Raw genomic sequence first — 19,596 nt, 5'->3', positions numbered from 1 at the left:
TGGCTTCCTGGCACCAAGCTTCCCATTCTTGGTCAATCTGTGACAAAAGAGAAGGTGGCACATATGGATATTCATATCCAAATTCTGTAGCAACCCGTTGGACCACCACACGCTGTAAGCGAGCCAAATTGGGTAGGTTACGCCGGTCTCCTCGTCCCGGCAGCACTAAAGCATCCAGTGCCCTTCTCAATACGGGAGCAACAAGGGGCACAGGGGTGGTGAGTGAGACAGGGGGAACAGAAATGGATTCACCGACTCCCCAGGTTAGCTGCGGAACGTTCACTGACGGCTGCTGAGACCCACGGGATGAGCTCCGAGTACCAGGAATGACAAGAGATACTCCAAGGCCTTGCGATTCTGGAAACCTTGGTTCAAATAAACTTTCCAGTGTGTCCTCATCTTCAGACACAGAATCAAGCTCGGAGGAGTGCAGCTTCTCCGCAGGTATATATCCGCAAGGTTTGGCTGTGGGATCTTTGGCCCGATCCGACAAGGAGTGGCTGGAGGGTAGGCCTCGACCGCAGCCGCGGGAGGCTGGAACAGGTCCCACTTTGACTGAGGTATGCCACACGGAGATCGCTGTGGACGGGGTGGCCTCCGAAGTGGTATCGGCCTGCAATTTTGTCAAGTCCGATAAACTGGTCACACTAGTTGGGTCATCTTCGGTCATAGGGCTTACCTCCGGAGAGCAAGATGACGGGGTAGACGATTGCAAGGTCAGGGTTGATGAGACCGAGATGACCTCTATGTCGGGAGCCTCCGGCTCTACGAGCTCCACTGATGGGGATGGCTCCGGCCTTGTGGGCTCCTCCTCCGCGGTGACGGCAGCTGTAATGAAATTCACCCTGTACTCCCTTAACGGGTGATGTGGCGACGAACAAATAGGCCTGGCATCTCTGGCATCGGGCGAAAGGCTGAATCTTGATGGACAGTTCCTCGCACTGAGGACAGGTCAGTTTGAGCATCTCCGTTCCTCCGCTGGACAACAGCACAAACTGTCCCTCTGAGGTCAAACGAACACCTGTGTCAGTGACAGACACTCCCGACGGTGTAAACATGCTGAGGACCCTTGGCGAGGTTGTTGGGGGCCTCAGTCACGGAGGGGCAACACCCAGTTGCAGGAAGGCAGACATCACTCACGCAATCTGGTCTTCACAAGGAAAATGGTGGTTCTGCAGATTTGTGGCATGAAGATGGGCGTTTCTTTCTGGCGCGAAACTATACCCACGTCTCACGCAGGGGAGGGTGGCTCCTCCCACTTGAGGAACCTGTCCGGACGCGTTGCAGGCGCGTGCTATGCGGCACGTACGCCCAAGCTTAGCTGAGCGAGGTTAACTCCCTCGTAGCCGGACAGTTCTTAGTACACGACACTTCGCTCTTCAGTAAATTTCTACTCACAATTTTCCATTGTCAATGGCAACAGCCGAAATCCCGGACGAGCCCCCACGTGTAGCGCTACCCCCGAAGGAGCCGATGATTGTTGTTGGGATCGGCATATTAAGTTACCTCAGTGTTGTCTAAGGGTGTATTTTGATGAGTAGAGTAGTGAGCGAATGTCCAGTCAATGAATAAAGGTTTTTCAAATGCTTTATTTCCAGGCCCAACATGACCAACATCAACATCAAATGAGGAGAAAAGGGTGATGAAGCAAGAGAGAATTTCGCAGTATCAGGCCTGGATATGAACCGAGCAATCCTGCTTTCAGTAGTATCAATTGCAGTTCGTCGCCACTCTAGCCAGAGTGGGTGAAGTGCCCCCCGGACAGACTTCTCACACGAGCCTGGCAGCCAAAATGTCACTTTAGATTGCTGGGAGGAACAGGCCTCTGCTACAGACCTGGCTCTAGGGCCTCTGCCACAGGTCTATTACTTTGAATGAGCTAAATGGACAAATTGAGCGAAACCTCCCAGTAGATTTAAGCTTAGGTCACCGGATAACAGCAAAGCATACCTGTCAGCATTCCGGTCACCAGATCCCCAATGGTTCGTTCAAGCCCTGTTGGACAACCTGCCTCCGGGTTCTCCTCAAGCCGACCTCCCAATCGAGCGACACCCAGTCTGGGATCCTTTCAATAGAACTGGGGACCCCGTAAGTCACTGGGGCCCCTCTCAGGAACATGGAACTCTGCGTAGAATGCAACCCCGGCCTGGTAGGCCATCGCCGGGGTCCGTTGGATGCGCACACCCTAAAGGTGGGTGCCGCAGCTGGAACTCGCGAAGGACCTAAGAAAATGGCGTCTGCCACAGATATACTCCTCCCCAGCATGCTCTGCGAGGGAAAACTCCTCTAATTGGCTGCTGGGGAAAAGTGGCTCTGCCAGAACCCCTCTAGCGCCACCTGTCGTCCAGGGGTCGAAACAACACCCCTGGAGCGCAGACTGACCTACAGGACAGTTCAGGAATGACAGCAGCCCAAATTTAACAAATTGCAAATGGGAGCAAAATAATTCTCCCATTCCCCACTAACTTTAGCGTAGTGCCCATACTGAAAGTAAGGGGGTGCTACATAAGTAAAGAAAAAAAAAAGCAGGACCCCCCTCTTCTTTCCCATAGATAACCTCTACAGGACAAATAAGTGGACCATTTCCTGCTGAAAGACTGGGAAGATCTTTTCCATATAGATAAAATATATCCAGATTTTACGATATTTCTCATCTTGCTCTTTCAGCGTCATAGTAAGATTTTCCATTTGTTGGATTTCTGTTATCCTGGCAAACCTGTGTGATCTAGTTGGAGAGGTAGTACTCTTCCACAATGCCCGAATATACACCTTCGCTGCCGTAAGCAGATGTTTTAAAACTGAGTTTTTATATTTTTTACCCTGTTTCCCCAAAAATAAGACCTACCCTGAAAATAAGACCTAGTGTTATTTTCCAGGAGGGCTGCAATATAAGCCCTACCCTGAAAATAAGCCCTAGTTAAAAATGCTTGTAAAATCATATAATCCACTCTATTACAGTAGTATATAATGTACAATGTGTGCGTTTCTGTAATATAATTGCGGGGGAAGAGAGCTCCGGCGGGTAACAGAAGCACAGAGCGGCTCTATAACAAAGGTATTTGGCACAATTATATTACAGAAACACACACATTTTACATTATATAATACTGTAATAGAGTGGATTATAGGATTTTACTAGCATTTTAACTCCGTTCACACTGGGGATTCCTGACAGGCAGGGAAGGAGAGGGGGAGAGAAGACATCACATTACATAGTAAGACCTACCCCGAAAATAAGCCCTACTGTGTCTTTTGTTGGCATAATTAATATAAGACCCGGGCTTATTTTCGGGGAAACACGGGTATTAGATAAGGGGGGGTCATGTAATAAAAAAAACTGCCGGGTTTTAACCAACAGACACCTGTGATTGTTTTAACAATTTCAGCAACCATTGTCCAGAACTCCGTCAGCCCTGGACATTCCGAAAAAATGTGTAACATAGTGCCCTCAGAGTCCAGGCATCGCCAACAGACCAGATACCTGAGGTAATAACCGATGTAGTGTGTTCTGTACCATCTAGGATTTCATACCCTCCTCCTTGATACCTACTCGCCAATGAGGCCTTGTGAGCGAACAATAAAATCCTATCCTTCTGAGAGAATAAAACCCCCAGATCTCTTTCCCACGATTATAGGAAAGCAAGTTCTTGTGGAGCTTCCAGTCCAATCCGCAAAGCATAGAGATATGACAGCGAATGTTTCAGTGCTTCCCCCTTTAAACATCATTTTTCAAACATAGACAGTACACGTACTACCGTAAATGTTATTGGCAGCGATTGAAGGAAAGTACTGAGCTGTTTACAACAAAAAAAAAATCAAAATCTTATGAAAAATTACATTCAATCTCTCTACTCGTCATCAAACAATTGCCCACTGAGAAATGTAAGAGCCTAATAGAGCCCCGTTGTAGTAAAGCATTAAAGCAAGAGTCTGTCAGTGTAACAGGCGCTGACGTCATCACTCGGCACTGTGTACGTTCCAGCCTGTAACGGGGAAGTGCGCCGCACATCACCGCTGCCCTGCCTTGCATCAGTGCTTATGCACTGCACCTGTTACCTGCCTATAAAGGCATTCAATTGAAATAGAGACTTTGTTCTATTATTGTCAGCCATACAGGCCATGCTACAAGACAGGTACCAACTTATTCCACACCTGGATTTCAAGCGAGACAGCAACATTATGGCCAGCTATCAGAGACCTTCACTACGTCCAGGCTGCCATCGCTGTGGACAACCTAGGAGTTCTTCTTGCTGACACCCTACACTACAGAATCCCATGATCCCTGCAAACGGATAAGTAAACATTGTGTTACTTGTAGTGCCTTAAGAAGATCTGCTACACATATTGCTGTTATACAATTCCTATACTTAACGCTGGCTTATTTCCTATCATCTTACTACTTGGGACTGACTGTTGTGTTTTGGCTGTTTGCTGCGCAATATCTTAAAGGGACATACACTTCTAATTCCTTTATGCTAAAGTTGTCTCTCTAAAGTAAACTGCTATTGCATACGGTATTCTCATATGCTACGTGCCTGACATAAGTTCTTAATTGTTAAAGGGCCCATGCCCTAAGTTACTGAACATGTTCACTCTAAACTTTTCTATGTTAAGGGTTGAAGCTATTTCATACCTGCACCCTTAGTGGCCTAATGCACTACTGTATGTTAACTGATAATCACTGGCATACATCTGTGCATTGGAATCTCCTAGTGAATCATATCTTTTAATGCTAGGCTCTGGTCGCATGTTGTAATGCGATCATCCCTAGAAGCTCAACACATTCCTTTATGTGAGAGAGAGATGATGTAGAGAACCCCCAAACTCCTGTTTGTGTGGAGTGATGCCTGGGGTCCAATACTGAATTCTCATATAGAGAATTGCATTGAAGTCCTTGCTAACCGGAGTTGTGGTCCACTCCTTTCACCAGAGCCGTTACAGTCAGACCTGGTTGAAAAGCCGGTGTGCCCAGAATTGGAGTTAAAGGGCTCAGATATGGTGAAATATTAGTAGTTTTAAAGATCTTTTTGGTAGTCCATAAAGTGGCACCATAGGTGTGCACACAGGGTGTGCCAAGTGTGCCCAGGCACACCCTAATCACCCTGTACAGCACAGATTCCCCCTACTGCCCCCCGCAGCGCTTCTGGCTTCCCTACTCTCCTCTCCCTCCAGCTGTTGTTGCAGGGATGTTTTAGGATAAATTGGGGAAGGGGCCGGTAAATATGTAACTTACCGGCCCCTTCCCATTCATCATGAGTGATCGGTACTAAGTGTTTGATCATTGGGGTGCACACCCAAATGCAATAGGCTGCGCACACCTATGAGTGGCACCCACCATTGGGTGCCCTTTCCCGGTCTGTGGGATGTCTGTACAAGCCATACAAGCCCTTCCAGTGGACCCATGGCTTCTTTTGAGGCACACACCAATTCACTACCCATGCCAAATGCGAAGCTTCATGATACTTAACTTTTTTCATTTTTAGACATAGATGTTACAGTCACGATTCTTACAAAATAATTATTTCCCGTTGACATGTAAAATATTTGAAATTGTAAAATCATAACTCAACATTGGCAGTTTCAGCATATAAAAGTCTATAGGACTCATTCTGAAAATCCTTTTTTGTTCAGTTGACAGCCGGCCAAATTTAAACTTGTCAAGTGGTGCCCTTGGCATGATGAAGAGATGCCAACATCCTTAGCTCTAAAACATAGCCTTAATAAGCTCATGAAATAATCACACGGGACGCTTCGATTTTCCTGTGTGCAAAGAGATAGAGGCCAGATTAGGAAAAACACTTTTGTTAACCCAGCGAGGTTAAGATAAGTGGTTCGCATAATGTTCACAAGTGCACTGCCTAATGCAGAAAATTCCTTTGTGTCTGCCAGCACAAGTCTATTGGTGCCACATTACATTTGATCTCACATGTTGTGCCGTTCGTGCCAAAATGATTTACTAAGGCTCTTTTGGGAGGTGATGCCAAGTTGTTTTTCTTTTCAGGTTCCATATCAGTTGTAAAATTGTTTCTATATAGTAACTGTCAGTCTGCAATGTGCTTGCCTTAACATGTATAAATACTATATGCTATTAGTGCTGTAAATGTAGGAAAACAAAAAAGCTTGTAAAAAAAAAAAACTGAAAGTGTAGTATGTGGTTTAAATATAAACTTTAATTTCTGAGGAAAGTTTTTCTCAGTGCTTTTGGAATTCAAAAGTCCAAGTTACTGGCCACAGAGTATGGTCGCCTGAACACGGAGCTCCGCTACTCCACAGAGCCTCACAGCACCATCCAGCGGCCCATCCAAGCACCTCTCCACACCTAACTAGGGGTGACTGCCACCTCACAACCCCCTGAGTATTTCCCACCAGAGATCCAGCTCGAGAGGATCGCACAGGCTACTCGACTATTACGTGCAGCCTTCTCAGTCGCCAGCCCAAGATGGCACCAGCCGGGACAGAGCCACCCCATCACCGCCACCGCCGACTGTGCCTGCATATATCAGAGACCCTGTCTCAGACATGGGAGAAGCTGATGAGCTGAAATCCCACCCAGCTACTTCCCCTACAGACAGAGGTAAGAGGTCTACAAAGTTTCCGGCTCACTCTCCCACAAAGCCTCCCCCTGTAAAGAGACAAAATGGCACTGAGCTCTGTAGTCCCACAGATGCTGCTATCCCCACTCCATCTTTAGCAGCATTTGCAACCTTTAAAGTGGACATTCAGGATGAACATTCTGAGGCCATCCATCAACTGTGCCTAAAAGCAGCTGACCTGGAGGACCGCTCCAGGCAGAACATCATTAAAATCAGGGGAGTACCAGAGGCAATAACACCTGAGTAGATAGTCCCCTATCTGCACCAGTTAATCCACAAAATTATACCAACGCTTACATTACAAGATCTACTCATAGGTAGGGCCTAGGGGATTCATAAGTCGCAACACTTGCCTGAATTCCTGCCCAAAGATATTCTGGTCCGAATCCGTTTCTTCCACTTTAAAGAGCACACCATGAGAGCTGCAATATCCATGGGCACTCTCCCTGAGCCGTTCTCCAACATTACATTCTATAACGACATATATGCAGTTACTTCACAGGCACGCAAAACATTTGCACCAGTCACTTCTTATGGAGCATAAGATTACATACAGGTGGGGGTTTCCTACTAAGCTACTAAGCTAGTCATGTACCAAAGGCAGCAAGTCTCTATCACCTAAGGCTGGGATTAAACACTTGCATAACTGGGGCATTATCCCTAACCCACCATCACAGACTCCCTCGAAAAAGACATCTTCTAAGATCTCTACTATATGGGCCAAAAAGGATAAACCCTAGTTCACAGGTCTGCTACTGCCCAGGGATAACCTATCATGGTCATCTCTAAGTTCAGCTGGATATCATATGCATAATCTCAAGCTTCCACGTTGGTTGACTCTCCTCGCCCTACTGCTAAAGTGTGCAAGGCACACAGCACTTTTCAGGTTACTCTAATATACAGTTGTTTTTATAACAGCATTGTTTACTAAAACTATGTAGCCTCTACAACGTATGTGATTACTTTGTAGAAGTCACTTTTTCTTACATTTCATCTACATGTAAACATTGTAACTGCACTTCTGGTCCCCGAGATTTATATGACAATCTATCCTCACGGCACTCAAAATAATTTCCCTAAATGTTAAGGTCTTAAATAGTTAATTTAAAAGATCCCTGTTATGCAGGGAACCAATTGCCCAAAACATTGATATACTATGTATTCAGGAAACACACTTTTCCTAGGTCAACTCACCGCACTGCGCACACAAACTGTTACCACGTACCTTAGACTCACAAATGAACAAAAAAATAAGAGGAGTTATGATTGCGGTATTCTCTACGGTATCCTTCACCATGTTGCATATAAAATAAGATCCCTCCGGTAGGTTGCTAGACCGATCACTAGATGCTTCCACCGCTCTTTTCTCTTTTGTACTCTAAAGCCATGTACACACGATCGGATATCTGATGAAATCTAATCCGATGCATTTTTTTTGCCTACACACCATCGGTCAAAAATCTGATCGTGTCCAAACGCGGTGATGTAAAACACTACGACATGCTGAGAAAAATGAAGTTCAATGCTTCCGAGCATGCGTCGACTTGATTGAGAGCATGTATGGATTTTTGACCGATGGACTTCCACACAGACGATCACTTTTTTCTATCAGTTTTTTATCCATAGGAAAAATTTAAAACATGTTATATTTTTTTTAACCGATGGAAAACAAACCGATGGGGCCCACACACCATCGGTTTGACTGATGAAAACAGTCCATCGGTCTGTTTTCATTGGACAAACCGATCATGTGTACAGGGCTTTAGAGGATTTTTACGACCCTTGGAGAAGGTTTCCACCTTCTATTCAAATTCCCAGAGGACCTGCTACAGAATCCACTTGTTCCTGACCTCCAAAGTACTTCTACAATCCATATCTGCCTCCTCCATATGGGTGAGGTCATGGTCTGACCATACCCTGGTAACTATTACACCCGCCACGTCACCGCCCACCACACCATATAAATTGTGGAGATTAAATTCCTCCCTGCTTAGTGCCAAGGACAGTAGGTAAAGGTCAGAACTGTGATTAGGGAGTACTTTACTCTCAACACTGGTTCTGTCTCTAACTCCACCATGCCTTGGAATGCTCACAAGTCAGTCACTCGAGGGACACTTCTGAAACTGGGAGCCCGGGAAAGGAAAAAACGCAATGCAACCCTTAACACATTCCTAGATAAAATAAGATCCCTAGAAACATGCAACAAACTAGATCCCTCAGAAGCCGTCCATGCGGAACTACGCAAACTCAGGTCTGACCTAAGCTCGCAACTACAGAGTAGCTATGACTTCTACCTGAGAAAAATAAAACTACCCTGGTATTCCCAGGGAAATAAGGCAGGAAAAACTCGGGTGCTGCAATACAAACGTAGGGCAGTACAGTCCAAAATCCCTTTTCTTTTAGACTCTAAAGGCCAAAAGTCCATGTTAGCTCATGGCCTCTCCTGCTCCTTACACATTACCCTGACTGTAAAAACAAATTTCATCTGCCACATGCAGGTGAAACCTGGTATTGCCACCTGCAGGTGAAACCTGGTATTGACGCCTGACCATTAGGCTACGGTTGTTCTCCTCGATTGTTTTAACATTTCGCATGTGTTTCGCATGTTACCTCTCAAGTATCCTGCCTAAAAGCATACAATATGGGAGACAACATCAGTATTTTTAACTGAAATGGAATACTATTTATAGTGTAGTCTGTTGACATGACTTTCAAGTTTTGCTTGCTTGCTAAATACAGAAATTGTGACGTTCATGCCCTGGATCTCTATATCAGATGAGTCCACCCATCAACTTATTCAAAACCCATCAACTTGTTTGTATTATCTCTGCTTCTTAAGCAGATTAGTGGACATCTTTGGGAAACAAGACCATCACGTTTCTAAAAAGAAAACAGTAGAAACAAGGACATTTCTAAGAATAATTTTGATTGGCTTTCCTCTAATTTATGGCTATGTATTTATTTATATTATGGCTTATCACTTGTTATGGCTGTTTATTAAATACTGTGCAAAAGAATCAAATATGAGCAGGTGTTAGAGAGATGAATTGTAAAAGCAATGGTAAATATCCTGAAAATATTAATTAAATTATTTAAAGTATTTATAGAGTATTTATTTTACATGATATAGTATTTAATTTAGGAATTATTTATATGTTAAAATAACTGTCATTCTGTGTAATCAGGTTTGTTATCCATGCATCCCTGGCAGACAGCACATTCTGGCCCTAAACCTCCTTTGTAGCAGCGGCATAGCTTGGACACATTTTTACTTGTCCAATTTCTGATTAGATGGTGAATGTGCAAAGAGATCAAATAAAAGCAAATTTTAAGGAGATGAATTCTAAAACCAATTCTAAACATTCTGAAATCCAGATAAATTTTCACACCATACTCCATTGACTGTAGAAATGTTTTACCTGCAAAAATAATTGTAATTCCATGTAATTCCATGTAATCAGATTTTTTATCAGTGTACCCCTGGTAGACAGCACATCCTGGTCATTGACCTTCATTACAGCATCAAAATAGCTTGGTAAAATTCTTACACTCAGCTTCTGATTGGACAGTGAGGGAGCAGCAGCACAGTGATAAAGTCATTGCTCCTTTCACTGCCTACGTCTACTGTAAGTACATGTACACTGCAGCTGAGCCTAGAACTGGTCCTTCCTCTCCGTCCTGTTGAACAAGGATTAACTGATGCTGGTATCAAAAAACATTCAAGTGCTGGCCCTAACCACACTTAAAAAAAACATTCACTGGTGTTTTTAAAGGAATACATAACGGGATGGCATATTTTTATTTCTGCCTGGAATTGATCCTTAATTGCTTTTCTTCCCTTCTGTCTTTTGTCTAGTAATCCAATTTGGCTTTGTGACTTTGTTTGTGGCATCGTTTCCTTTGGCTCCACTCTTTGCTCTGCTCAATAACATTATAGAAGTGCGGCTCGATGCAAAAAAGTTTGTAGCAGAGTTAAGAAGACCAGATGCTGTTCGCGCTAAAGATATAGGTATGTTGTGATATTACAAACACTATTGTTAAAGTGGAACTCCAGATATTTTTTTTCTAATTCTGGATTGAGTGGACAAAGTGTGTTCATACTGAAATGATTTGGCAAAGTAAGAAAAGAAGGGGTCGGAGTAGGGCAACATCTCCCCTCTACTATTGTTCCAATGACAACTAAAACATTTAAGATTTTCTTTAATTTTCTGTCTCAATAAAAATGAATAACAGGGCATAAGTTGAAATCTTTATCACTGTTTAAAGTGACTTGTAATGAAACAGGTACCCAGAGATAATTGTTTTGTGGTGTAGGTTTTGGGTACCACATTGGTACCTGTCCTGTTTACAAGTATCAAATTTTAATAAACACATGTCCAATTGACTGATTCTGTTGGCCATACCCTCTAGCTTTTTATTGGTATTTCTAAGAATCAATAGATATCAATAAGACTTTTTGACAAGCAATAGTGGGCACAGTGTGGGCACACAGGTTTATTTGTAAAAACAGTACAATGACTTTGCATTGTACTCTAATCCATAGAGAGTGAACAAATATGAGGTTACTATAGTCAAATGACAAAGGTCAAATCTAACTATTATTGGTTACCACATTTTGTATGCAGAGATTTATAGGTCAGGTTAGGTTCTGAGTACATAAAACCTAAGTGTATATATTTTCACTTCTATTGCAGGTATTTGGTACAATATTTTAAGTGGAATTGGAAAATTTGCAGTCATCATAAATGTGAGTATCAAAAGATGACCACTTTGGGCTTTTCAAAGAAAAAGACATATAGTCGGATTCAGGTAGAGCGACGTATATTTGAGCGGGCGTAGCGCAGCTCATATGCGATACGCCGACGTAACATAGAGAGGCAAGACCAGTATTCACAAAGCACTTGCTCCCTAAGTTACGGCGGCGTAGCGTAAATGTGCCGGCGTAAGCCTGCCTAATTCAAAGTAGGCAGGTAGTGGGCGTGATGTATTACAATGAAGCGTGACCCCATGTAAATGAAGGGCCGAACGAACGGCGCATGCGCGCGCATGCTCAGAATCACATCGCATATACTCCCTAAGATACGAGGGCTCAATGCCTTCGACGTGAACGTAACCTACGCCCAGCCCCATTCACGTACAACTTACGCAAACCACGTAAGATCCGACGGCTGTTCCGACGTCCATACCCTAAAATGACTTACACCTGCTATTTGGTGGTTGATCTTTATGCCGGACGTACGCCTTACGTAAACGGCGTAGCTTACTGCGACGGGCGCAAGTACGTTCGTGAATCGGCGTATCTAGGTCATTTACATATTCGATGTGTAAATCAATGGAAGCGCCCCTAGAGGCCAGCGTAAATATGCGCCAAAGATACGACGGCGTAGGAGACTTACGTCGGTCGGATGGAGTCGAAATTCAGATTCTTTGCAGAATCAAGCGCATAGATACGACGGCACATCCGTGGACTTACGCGGCGTATCATTAGATACGTCGGCGTAAGACTTTGTGAATCCGGGCCATAGATTTTAGGTTAGATACAGTAGGCAGCTGCTTTATAACAAACTTTCCCCAAATTACTACAATTATTGCATGCTTTGCAGATACTCCTTGAAAAAAATACAGTGAATAATTTGCAGTCACACCTCTCAGCATAAGTCTGGTTAGTGGTTGGAATACAGGTAAACTAGTGTCAGCCCAGTTATTGGATGAGATGCTGTCATACCACCTAGTGTCAACACCCACTTATTGGATGAGATGCAATTACACCTTGCATTTACACCTCTTAGTGCCAGTACCCTTATTGCATGAGTCACACCCACTAATATCAGTACAGTTATTAGATGGGATGCAGTCACACCCCCTAATATCAGTACAGTCATTAGATGGGATACAGTCATACCTCCTAGCATCTGCAGAGTCAGTGTTGGGAGAAGATCCTCTAGTATCCAAGACAAGGAACCCTAAGTGTGCCCCCGACACAAATTTAAACATTTGTGTGCAAAAAAAGTTAGCTAGGGGGAGGAAATAAAAATCGAGTTTACTACGTTTTCATAAGGGGCTAAAATGTTGTTTTAAAAAATATATGTTTTCACACATAAAATTGATTTTTATCAATGAATAATACAATGGTAGCTTTTATGCAGGACTCAAGTTGCGAATTTGATCAATTTAACCACAAATTAAAAAAAACTAAGTAGGATGAACTACAAATTGTATTAATTATATATGTATTAAATCATAATGAAATAATAATTAAATTGTATTAATTATTATTTATTTGTTCATTTTATAAAGGCATTAGAGTAATGTTTCTGGTAGAATTTTATTTTTGGTGCTACAAACACAAATGAACACAAATTTGATGAGTGTGCATACAAATGATAAAAAAACGGAATAAAGGGATTCATTTGTTGATAAAACTAATTAGAGTTTACTACAGGTTATTAAAAGGCTACGTTTTTAAAATGTCTTAATTTTTTTACTTACAGTAGGTGAACCCGATTTTGTGTCAATCTCGCTCTCTTTCTCAGCGAGATTGAGCACCTACGAGCCCCATCGCGGGAGCCAGCGCCGAGCTGGCTTGCCGCGATGGATACAGAGCCGTCATAGAAGCGACGGGAGATCCGACTTGGATTCCCGCCAATTCTACACGTGTGCGGCGTTTGTTATGAATCCTGAAGGGGAAGTCCCCGCCGGATTTTAAATAAAAATCCGGCATGGGTCCCCCCTCAGGAGCATACCGGGCCCTTAGGTCTGTTATGGGTTGTAAGGAGAGCCCCCCTACGCCGGAAAAAACGGCGTAGGGGGTCCCCCTACAATCCATACCAGACCCGTATCCAAAGCACGTTACCCGGCCAGCCAGGAAGGGAGTGGGGACGAGCGAGCGCCCCCCCCCCCTCCTGAGCCGTACCAGGCTGCATGCCCTCAACATGGGGGGGTTGGGTGCTCTGGGGCAGGGGGGCGCACTGCGGCCCCCCCCCACCTCAGAGCACCCTGTCCCCATGTTGATGAGGACAGGGCCCCTTCCCGACAACCCTGGCCGTTGGTTGTCGGGGTATGCGGGCGGGAGGCTTATCGGAATCTGGGAGCCCCCTTTAATAAGGGGGCCCCCAGATACCGGCCCCCCACCCTAAGTGAATGAGTATGGGGTACATCGTACCCCTACCCATTCACCTGCAAGAAAAGTGGTAAAAACACAAATAAACCACACAGTGTATTAAAATATTTTATTTTTCTGCTCCGGAGGCCGCCCCCTGTCTTCTTTATTAGCTCTTTTACCAGGGGGGGCTTCTTCTTTGACGTCTTCGGGTGGGTGGGGGCCGCCGTCTGGTTCTCTTCCACCGCCGGGGGGGGTGGCTTTTAAAAAAGCCCCCACCCCCCCGGCGGGTTTCCTCCGGCGTCTTCGGCGGGGCTCTTCTTCTTCCGCTATCCCGACGGGTCTTCTCAACTCTCCGGGGTTCTCCTTCTGTCTTCGCCGCTCTCCGTTGTTGACTCGTCGCACCCCGGTTCTTCGTCTCGCTGTCCGGTGTCTTCTTCCGTGATGTACGTCTTCTCCTTCCGTGCTGTGATGAGTTCTTCTTCCGTGCTGTGACGTCATGTTCTTCACTTCTCTCCTTCTCCCGATGTTGCCACGCCGGTCCTCCTCGCTGAAATGACGGATGCGCGCCTTGCATCGGACCTATATAGGCCTCACAGTCCCATCATGCTCTGTACCTACCCATGTGATACCTACCCACGTGGGTAGGTATCACATGGGTAGGTACAGAGCATGATGGGACTGTGAGGCCTATATAGGTCCGATGCAAGGCGCGCATCCGTCATTTCAGCGAGGAGGACCGGCGTGGCAACATCGGGAGAAGGAGAGAAGTGAAGAACATGACGTCACAGCACGGAAGAAGAACTCATCACAGCACGGAAGGAGAAGACGTACATCACGGAAGAAGACACCGGACAGCGAGACGAAGAACCGGGGTGCGACGAGTCAACAACGGAGAGCGGCGAAGACAGAAGGAGAACCCCGGAGAGTTGAGAAGACCCGTCGGGATAGCGGAAGAAGAAGAGCCCCGCCGAAGACGCCGGAGGAAACCCGCCGGGGGGGTGGGGGCTTTTTTAAAAGCCACCCCCCCCCGGCGGTGGAAGAGAACCAGACGGCGGCCCCCACCCACCCGAAGACGTCAAAGAAGAAGCCCCCCCTGGTAAAAGAGCTAATAAAGAAGACAGGGGGCGGCCTCCGGAGCAGAAAAATAAAATATTTTAATACACTGTGTGGTTTATTTGTGTTTTTACCACTTTTCTTGCAGGTGAATGGGTAGGGGTACGATGTACCCCATACTCATTCACTTAGGGTGGGGGGCCGGTATCTGGGGGCCCCCTTATTAAAGGGGGCTCCCAGATTCCGATAAGCCTCCCGCCCGCATACCCCGACAACCAACGGCCAGGGTTGTCGGGAAGGGGCCCTGTCCTCATCAACATGGGGACAGGGTGCTCTGAGGTGGGGGGGGGCCGCAGTGCGCCCCCCTGCCCCAGAGCACCCAACCCCCCCATGTTGAGGGCATGCAGCCTGGTACGGCTCAGGAGGGGGGGGGGCGCTCGCTCGTCCCCACTCCCTTCCTGGCTGGCCGGGTAGCGTGCTTTGGATACGGGTCTGGTATGGATTGTAGGGGGACCCCCTACGCCGTTTTTTCCGGCGTAGGGGGGCTCTCCTTACAACCCATAACAGACCTAAGGGCCCGGTATGCTCCTGAGGGGGGACCCATGCCGGATTTTTATTTAAAATCCGGCGGGGACTTCCCCTTCAGGATTCATAACAAACGCCGCACACGTGTAGAATTGGCGGGAATCCAAGTCGGATCTCCCGTCGCTTCTATGACGCGCTTGCTGGAATGTGCTGTCACTATTCCAGTGAGTGTGAGATGTCGGCGAGATCTCGGCACCCTGTCGCCGAGTATCAGCGCGACGCTGTCGTGCTAAAAGCACAATATCACAAACACCTACTGTACACATAAAACTAATTTATGATTGAGAGTGACTTAGTAACTTAGGGCCAGATCCACAGCCGCCGAGCGCAACTTAACTTTTCAGAGTTAAGTTACACTGCCGCAAATCTCCCAAGTTAGGTGCCGATCCACAAAGCACTTACCTGGAAATTTGCGGTGGTGTAACTTAACTCCGTCCGGCGCAAGGCGTTCCTAATACAAATGGGCGATTCCCATTTAAATTAGGCGCGCTCCCGCGCCGGACGTACTGCGCATGCTCCGTCGGGTAACTTACCCGACGTGCATTGCGCTAACTGACGTCGCTCCGACGTCATTTGCTTAGACGTTAACGTAAATGGCGTCCAGCGCCATTCACGAACGTCTTACGCAAACGACGTAGAGTTGAAAATTTCGACGCGGGAACGACGGCCATACTTAATAGGGCTTAGTCAAATAGGACTCAGCCCTATTTTTACGCGGCGTAACTCGACGTAAACAACGTAGATTTAGCGCGACGGGCCCGTCGGAACGTTCGTGGATCGCCGTAAGTGTTCATTTGCATACTCTAGGCCGGCCGCAATGGCCTCGCCACCTAGCGGCCGGCCTAGAATTGCATCCTTAAGATCCGACAGTGTAATTCAATTACACATGTCGGATCTTCTGCCTATCTATGGTAAACTGATTCTGTGGATCAGTTCCATAGATAGAAACAGGGATACGACGGCGTATCAGTAGATATGCCGGCGTATACCTTTTGTGGATTACCCCCTTTGTAACTTTCATTCATAACTGAATGTAGAGCAGGACCCAAGCTTTCAAACTGGCAGCCCAGTCCTGCAGATTACACAATGCAGTTATGAGCTCTGTGACAGCCAGATGCAAAGAGCTCTGGATACAGAGTGAGCAGCTGTCACACTGACAGCGGTGTAAAGTGTCGCTGGTTACACAGGAAGAGCCCCAGTCTCCCAGTGTAATATGCAGGATTGAACTCCTGAATCAGCTGGAGAGATGAAGAGGCAGTAGAGGATCTCGCTCAGCTAATTACTTCTCATTCTTAACTGAAGCATAGCAAACTATGATATTCAGCACAGAGCACTTCCCATTCCCTCAGTGTCTAGTGCAGCTGAGGGAAAGTGACTGGGGAAGCTCTGTCCTCAGTCCTTTTCTCTGTCTCAAAAGTGAGACCTCAGGGGTCTGTTTAGACCCCTGATATTTTACTGGAGCCCCCCCAAGAGGCTCCTAAAAATGTAAACAAATAATAACAAATAATATGGTAAAAAATTATGAAAATAAATAAAAAAAATAAAAAAAATACTGACACGGTCCACTGCCCCAATGACACCAATCTCTGTTCTACTGACCCCGTCTGCTGACAGACACACGTGTGTGTTTATGCTTTGGGGTGCACACCCTAATGCAATAGGCTGCGCACACCAATGGATGGAATGCAGTCAATCCTACTACTTTTAGCACTATTATTGGATGAGATGCAATCACTCTTCCCAAACCAGTACAGTTAGTGAATATTTTACACTTAAAACTGCCAGGACCAGTAGCGTTAATCATTAGCGTTCAGCCACATCTGCATACATGCATAAAGTTAGGGGAGGTTGTATAATCCCAGCTGCTAACATCAGTACAACGAATAAGAAGAAGTCATGACTCCTAACTAGGGTCACCAATTTATCCCTGCAATTACTGACATCTATTTATGAAACACAGGTTCTGTGGTTTGTTAAATGCAGGTAGGGCGTAATTAAACATGGAACTTGCAGAATGTAGATATGTGAGAGATTAGCTGGCAGGTCTGCTTCCATCATCAGCTAGTGAATGTTTTACAATAACACCTGCTAACCTCTAACCTCAGCATAGGAAGTGGTACACCTTTTAAAATCATAGAAGATAGTGGATGAGATACAGACAGTTAATGTCTGCTAATGGATTGTGTATAACTGCACTTCATAAAATAATCATTAAAATTAGTATTTAATTTTAAATAAGTAGTAAATTCATTATACGTTTATATACACTGCATCTCATGTTCTCCATGTAAAAAAAAAATGAATTTTAATTTGTAAAACTACTTCACACTAATTTTTTTTACAAAATTAAAAAATTTTCTGAAAAAAAAAACTTTTTTTTCCCATGGCTTCAACATTTTCCAAAAGTCCACTCATTGAGGAACTGGAGGTGAAGACTTGAAGAATATTTAAAAAGGATAAACCAATCAGGTGTAAATGATTGTCATGTTATGAGATGATTGCCAATATGCTTCAGGGGCAACAGAATCCCTCTACTTCGAGGCTTTAAACTGGTGTTCCGCCTGAAAAAAAAATATTAAAAGCCAGCAGCTACACATACTGCAGCTGCTGGCTTTTAATAATCGGACACTTACCTGTCCCACGGTCCAGCGATGTCGGCACCCGCAGCTGATGTTTCCATCAGCTGTCAGGTGCTGCCACTGCCTTTGCGGCTTCACGCCGGGAACCCTACTGTGCACGCACAAGGCCTGCTCCTCTCTGCTATTGGCCCGGCAGCCGGCGGAGGAGGAGGGAGTCCCGCGGTGACGTCATGGGCCGCGGCCCAGACTCTCAAAAGTGGGAAAGGATACCTGTCTGTATCCTGTTCCCCCTCCCCCGAAAGGTGCACAGGATTATGTACAGGATTGTGGCCTTGTCATTTCACTAAGTAGACTTCAGTAACACTAAAGAATTTACAGCAGCAGCTGTACTTTACACTGAAAACCACTCTTCTGAATTAAAGCCCTGGAGAAGGGAGATTCTGTTACCACTGAAATGTGTTGGCTATCACCTTATAGTAATGAGAAATTATTATTTGCACCTTTATTGATTCATCCTTTTTTCGTTTTTTAGTACTTCTATTCTTCTACACTATATGATGGTTCCCAATGGCAGTCAGAGGCTTGATAAGCTTTGAAATGGGCAACCACAATCCCAACCACAATCACTCTAGAGCATTGGCCTCTTGGGCTGTTATGGTTCCAGATAATTGTATGGGACACCTAGCATTGGGTGTATGGTGATGGTTAGTGCCAGCTGTGTGCGCTCTCCTTTCAGATAAAACAATGCCAAGTGGGATGGTGCTATTATTATTATTATTATTATTATTATTATTATCCCACTTGATATATACAGTTGTGTAAGAAAGTATTTTCCCCCTTCCAGATTTTTTCTTTTTTTTCCCTATTTCTCACAATTTAATGATTCAGATCATCAACAAAATAATAATAATATTACACATAGATAACCCGAGTAAATCCAAATGCAGTTTTTAAATTGATATTTAATTTATTAAGGTAAAAAAGCTGTTCAAACTTACCAGGCCCTATGTGAAAATATAATTGCCCCCTACCATGTTGAATTATGAATGAACTGTGATTAACCAAAATTTTTTGAAAAGCTGAATTAAATTTCACTTGTCACACCCAGGCCTGATTACTGCTAGATCTGTTGAATCAAGAAATCAAATAAAAAGCTGTCTGACAAACTGAAGCACGCTAACAGATCACAAAAAGCCACACATCATGCCACAATTAAAAAAAAATCAAGAACAGATTAGAAACAAAGTAATGTACATGTATTGGTCTAGGAAGGGTTTCAAAGTAATTTCTAAGGCTTTGGAACTCCAGTGAACCACGGGGAGAGCCATTATCCACAAATGGAGATAGCTTGGAACAGTGGTAAACCTTCCCAGGAGTGGCCGGCCTACAAAAATTACTCCAAGAGCATTACGAAGACTCATCCAGGAGGTCATAAAAAAACTCAGAACAACTATCTAACAATCTAAAGAACTGCAGGCCTTACTTGCCTCAGGTAAAATCAGTGTTCATGATTCAATAATAAGCAAGAAACTGGGCAAAAATTGCATCCATGGGAGAGTTCCAAGGACAAAGCCACTGCTGACCAAAAAGAACACAAAGGCTCATCTCACATTTACCAAAAACATCTTGATTATCCCCAAGACTTTTAGGCAAATATTCTGTGGCCTGATGAGACAAAAATGTA

At 44.9% G+C, this 19,596-nt stretch overlaps 1 protein-coding gene across 3 annotated transcripts in view; it reads left to right on the top strand.

Moving 5' to 3' along the window:
* The window catches only part of ANO2 (anoctamin 2), a 315,904-nt gene that overhangs the window by 270,353 nt on the left and 25,955 nt on the right, over positions 1 to 19,596 (top strand). For all 3 annotated transcript variants that reach the window (XM_040345150.1, XM_040345151.1, XM_040345152.1), the window contains 2 exons: positions 10,450 to 10,602; positions 11,288 to 11,340. In XM_040345150.1, coding sequence (XP_040201084.1) covers positions 10,450 to 10,602; positions 11,288 to 11,340 — 206 coding nt within the window. The remainder of the gene's footprint in view (positions 1 to 10,449; positions 10,603 to 11,287; positions 11,341 to 19,596) is intronic.

The sequence above is a fragment of the Rana temporaria genome, chromosome 3 (assembly GCF_905171775.1).
Source record: "Rana temporaria chromosome 3, aRanTem1.1, whole genome shotgun sequence".
NCBI classification, from domain to species: Eukaryota; Metazoa; Chordata; class Amphibia; order Anura; family Ranidae; genus Rana; species Rana temporaria.
The sequence above is the reverse complement of the archived record's forward strand: the minus strand, read 5'-3'. Positions and strand labels throughout refer to the sequence as shown.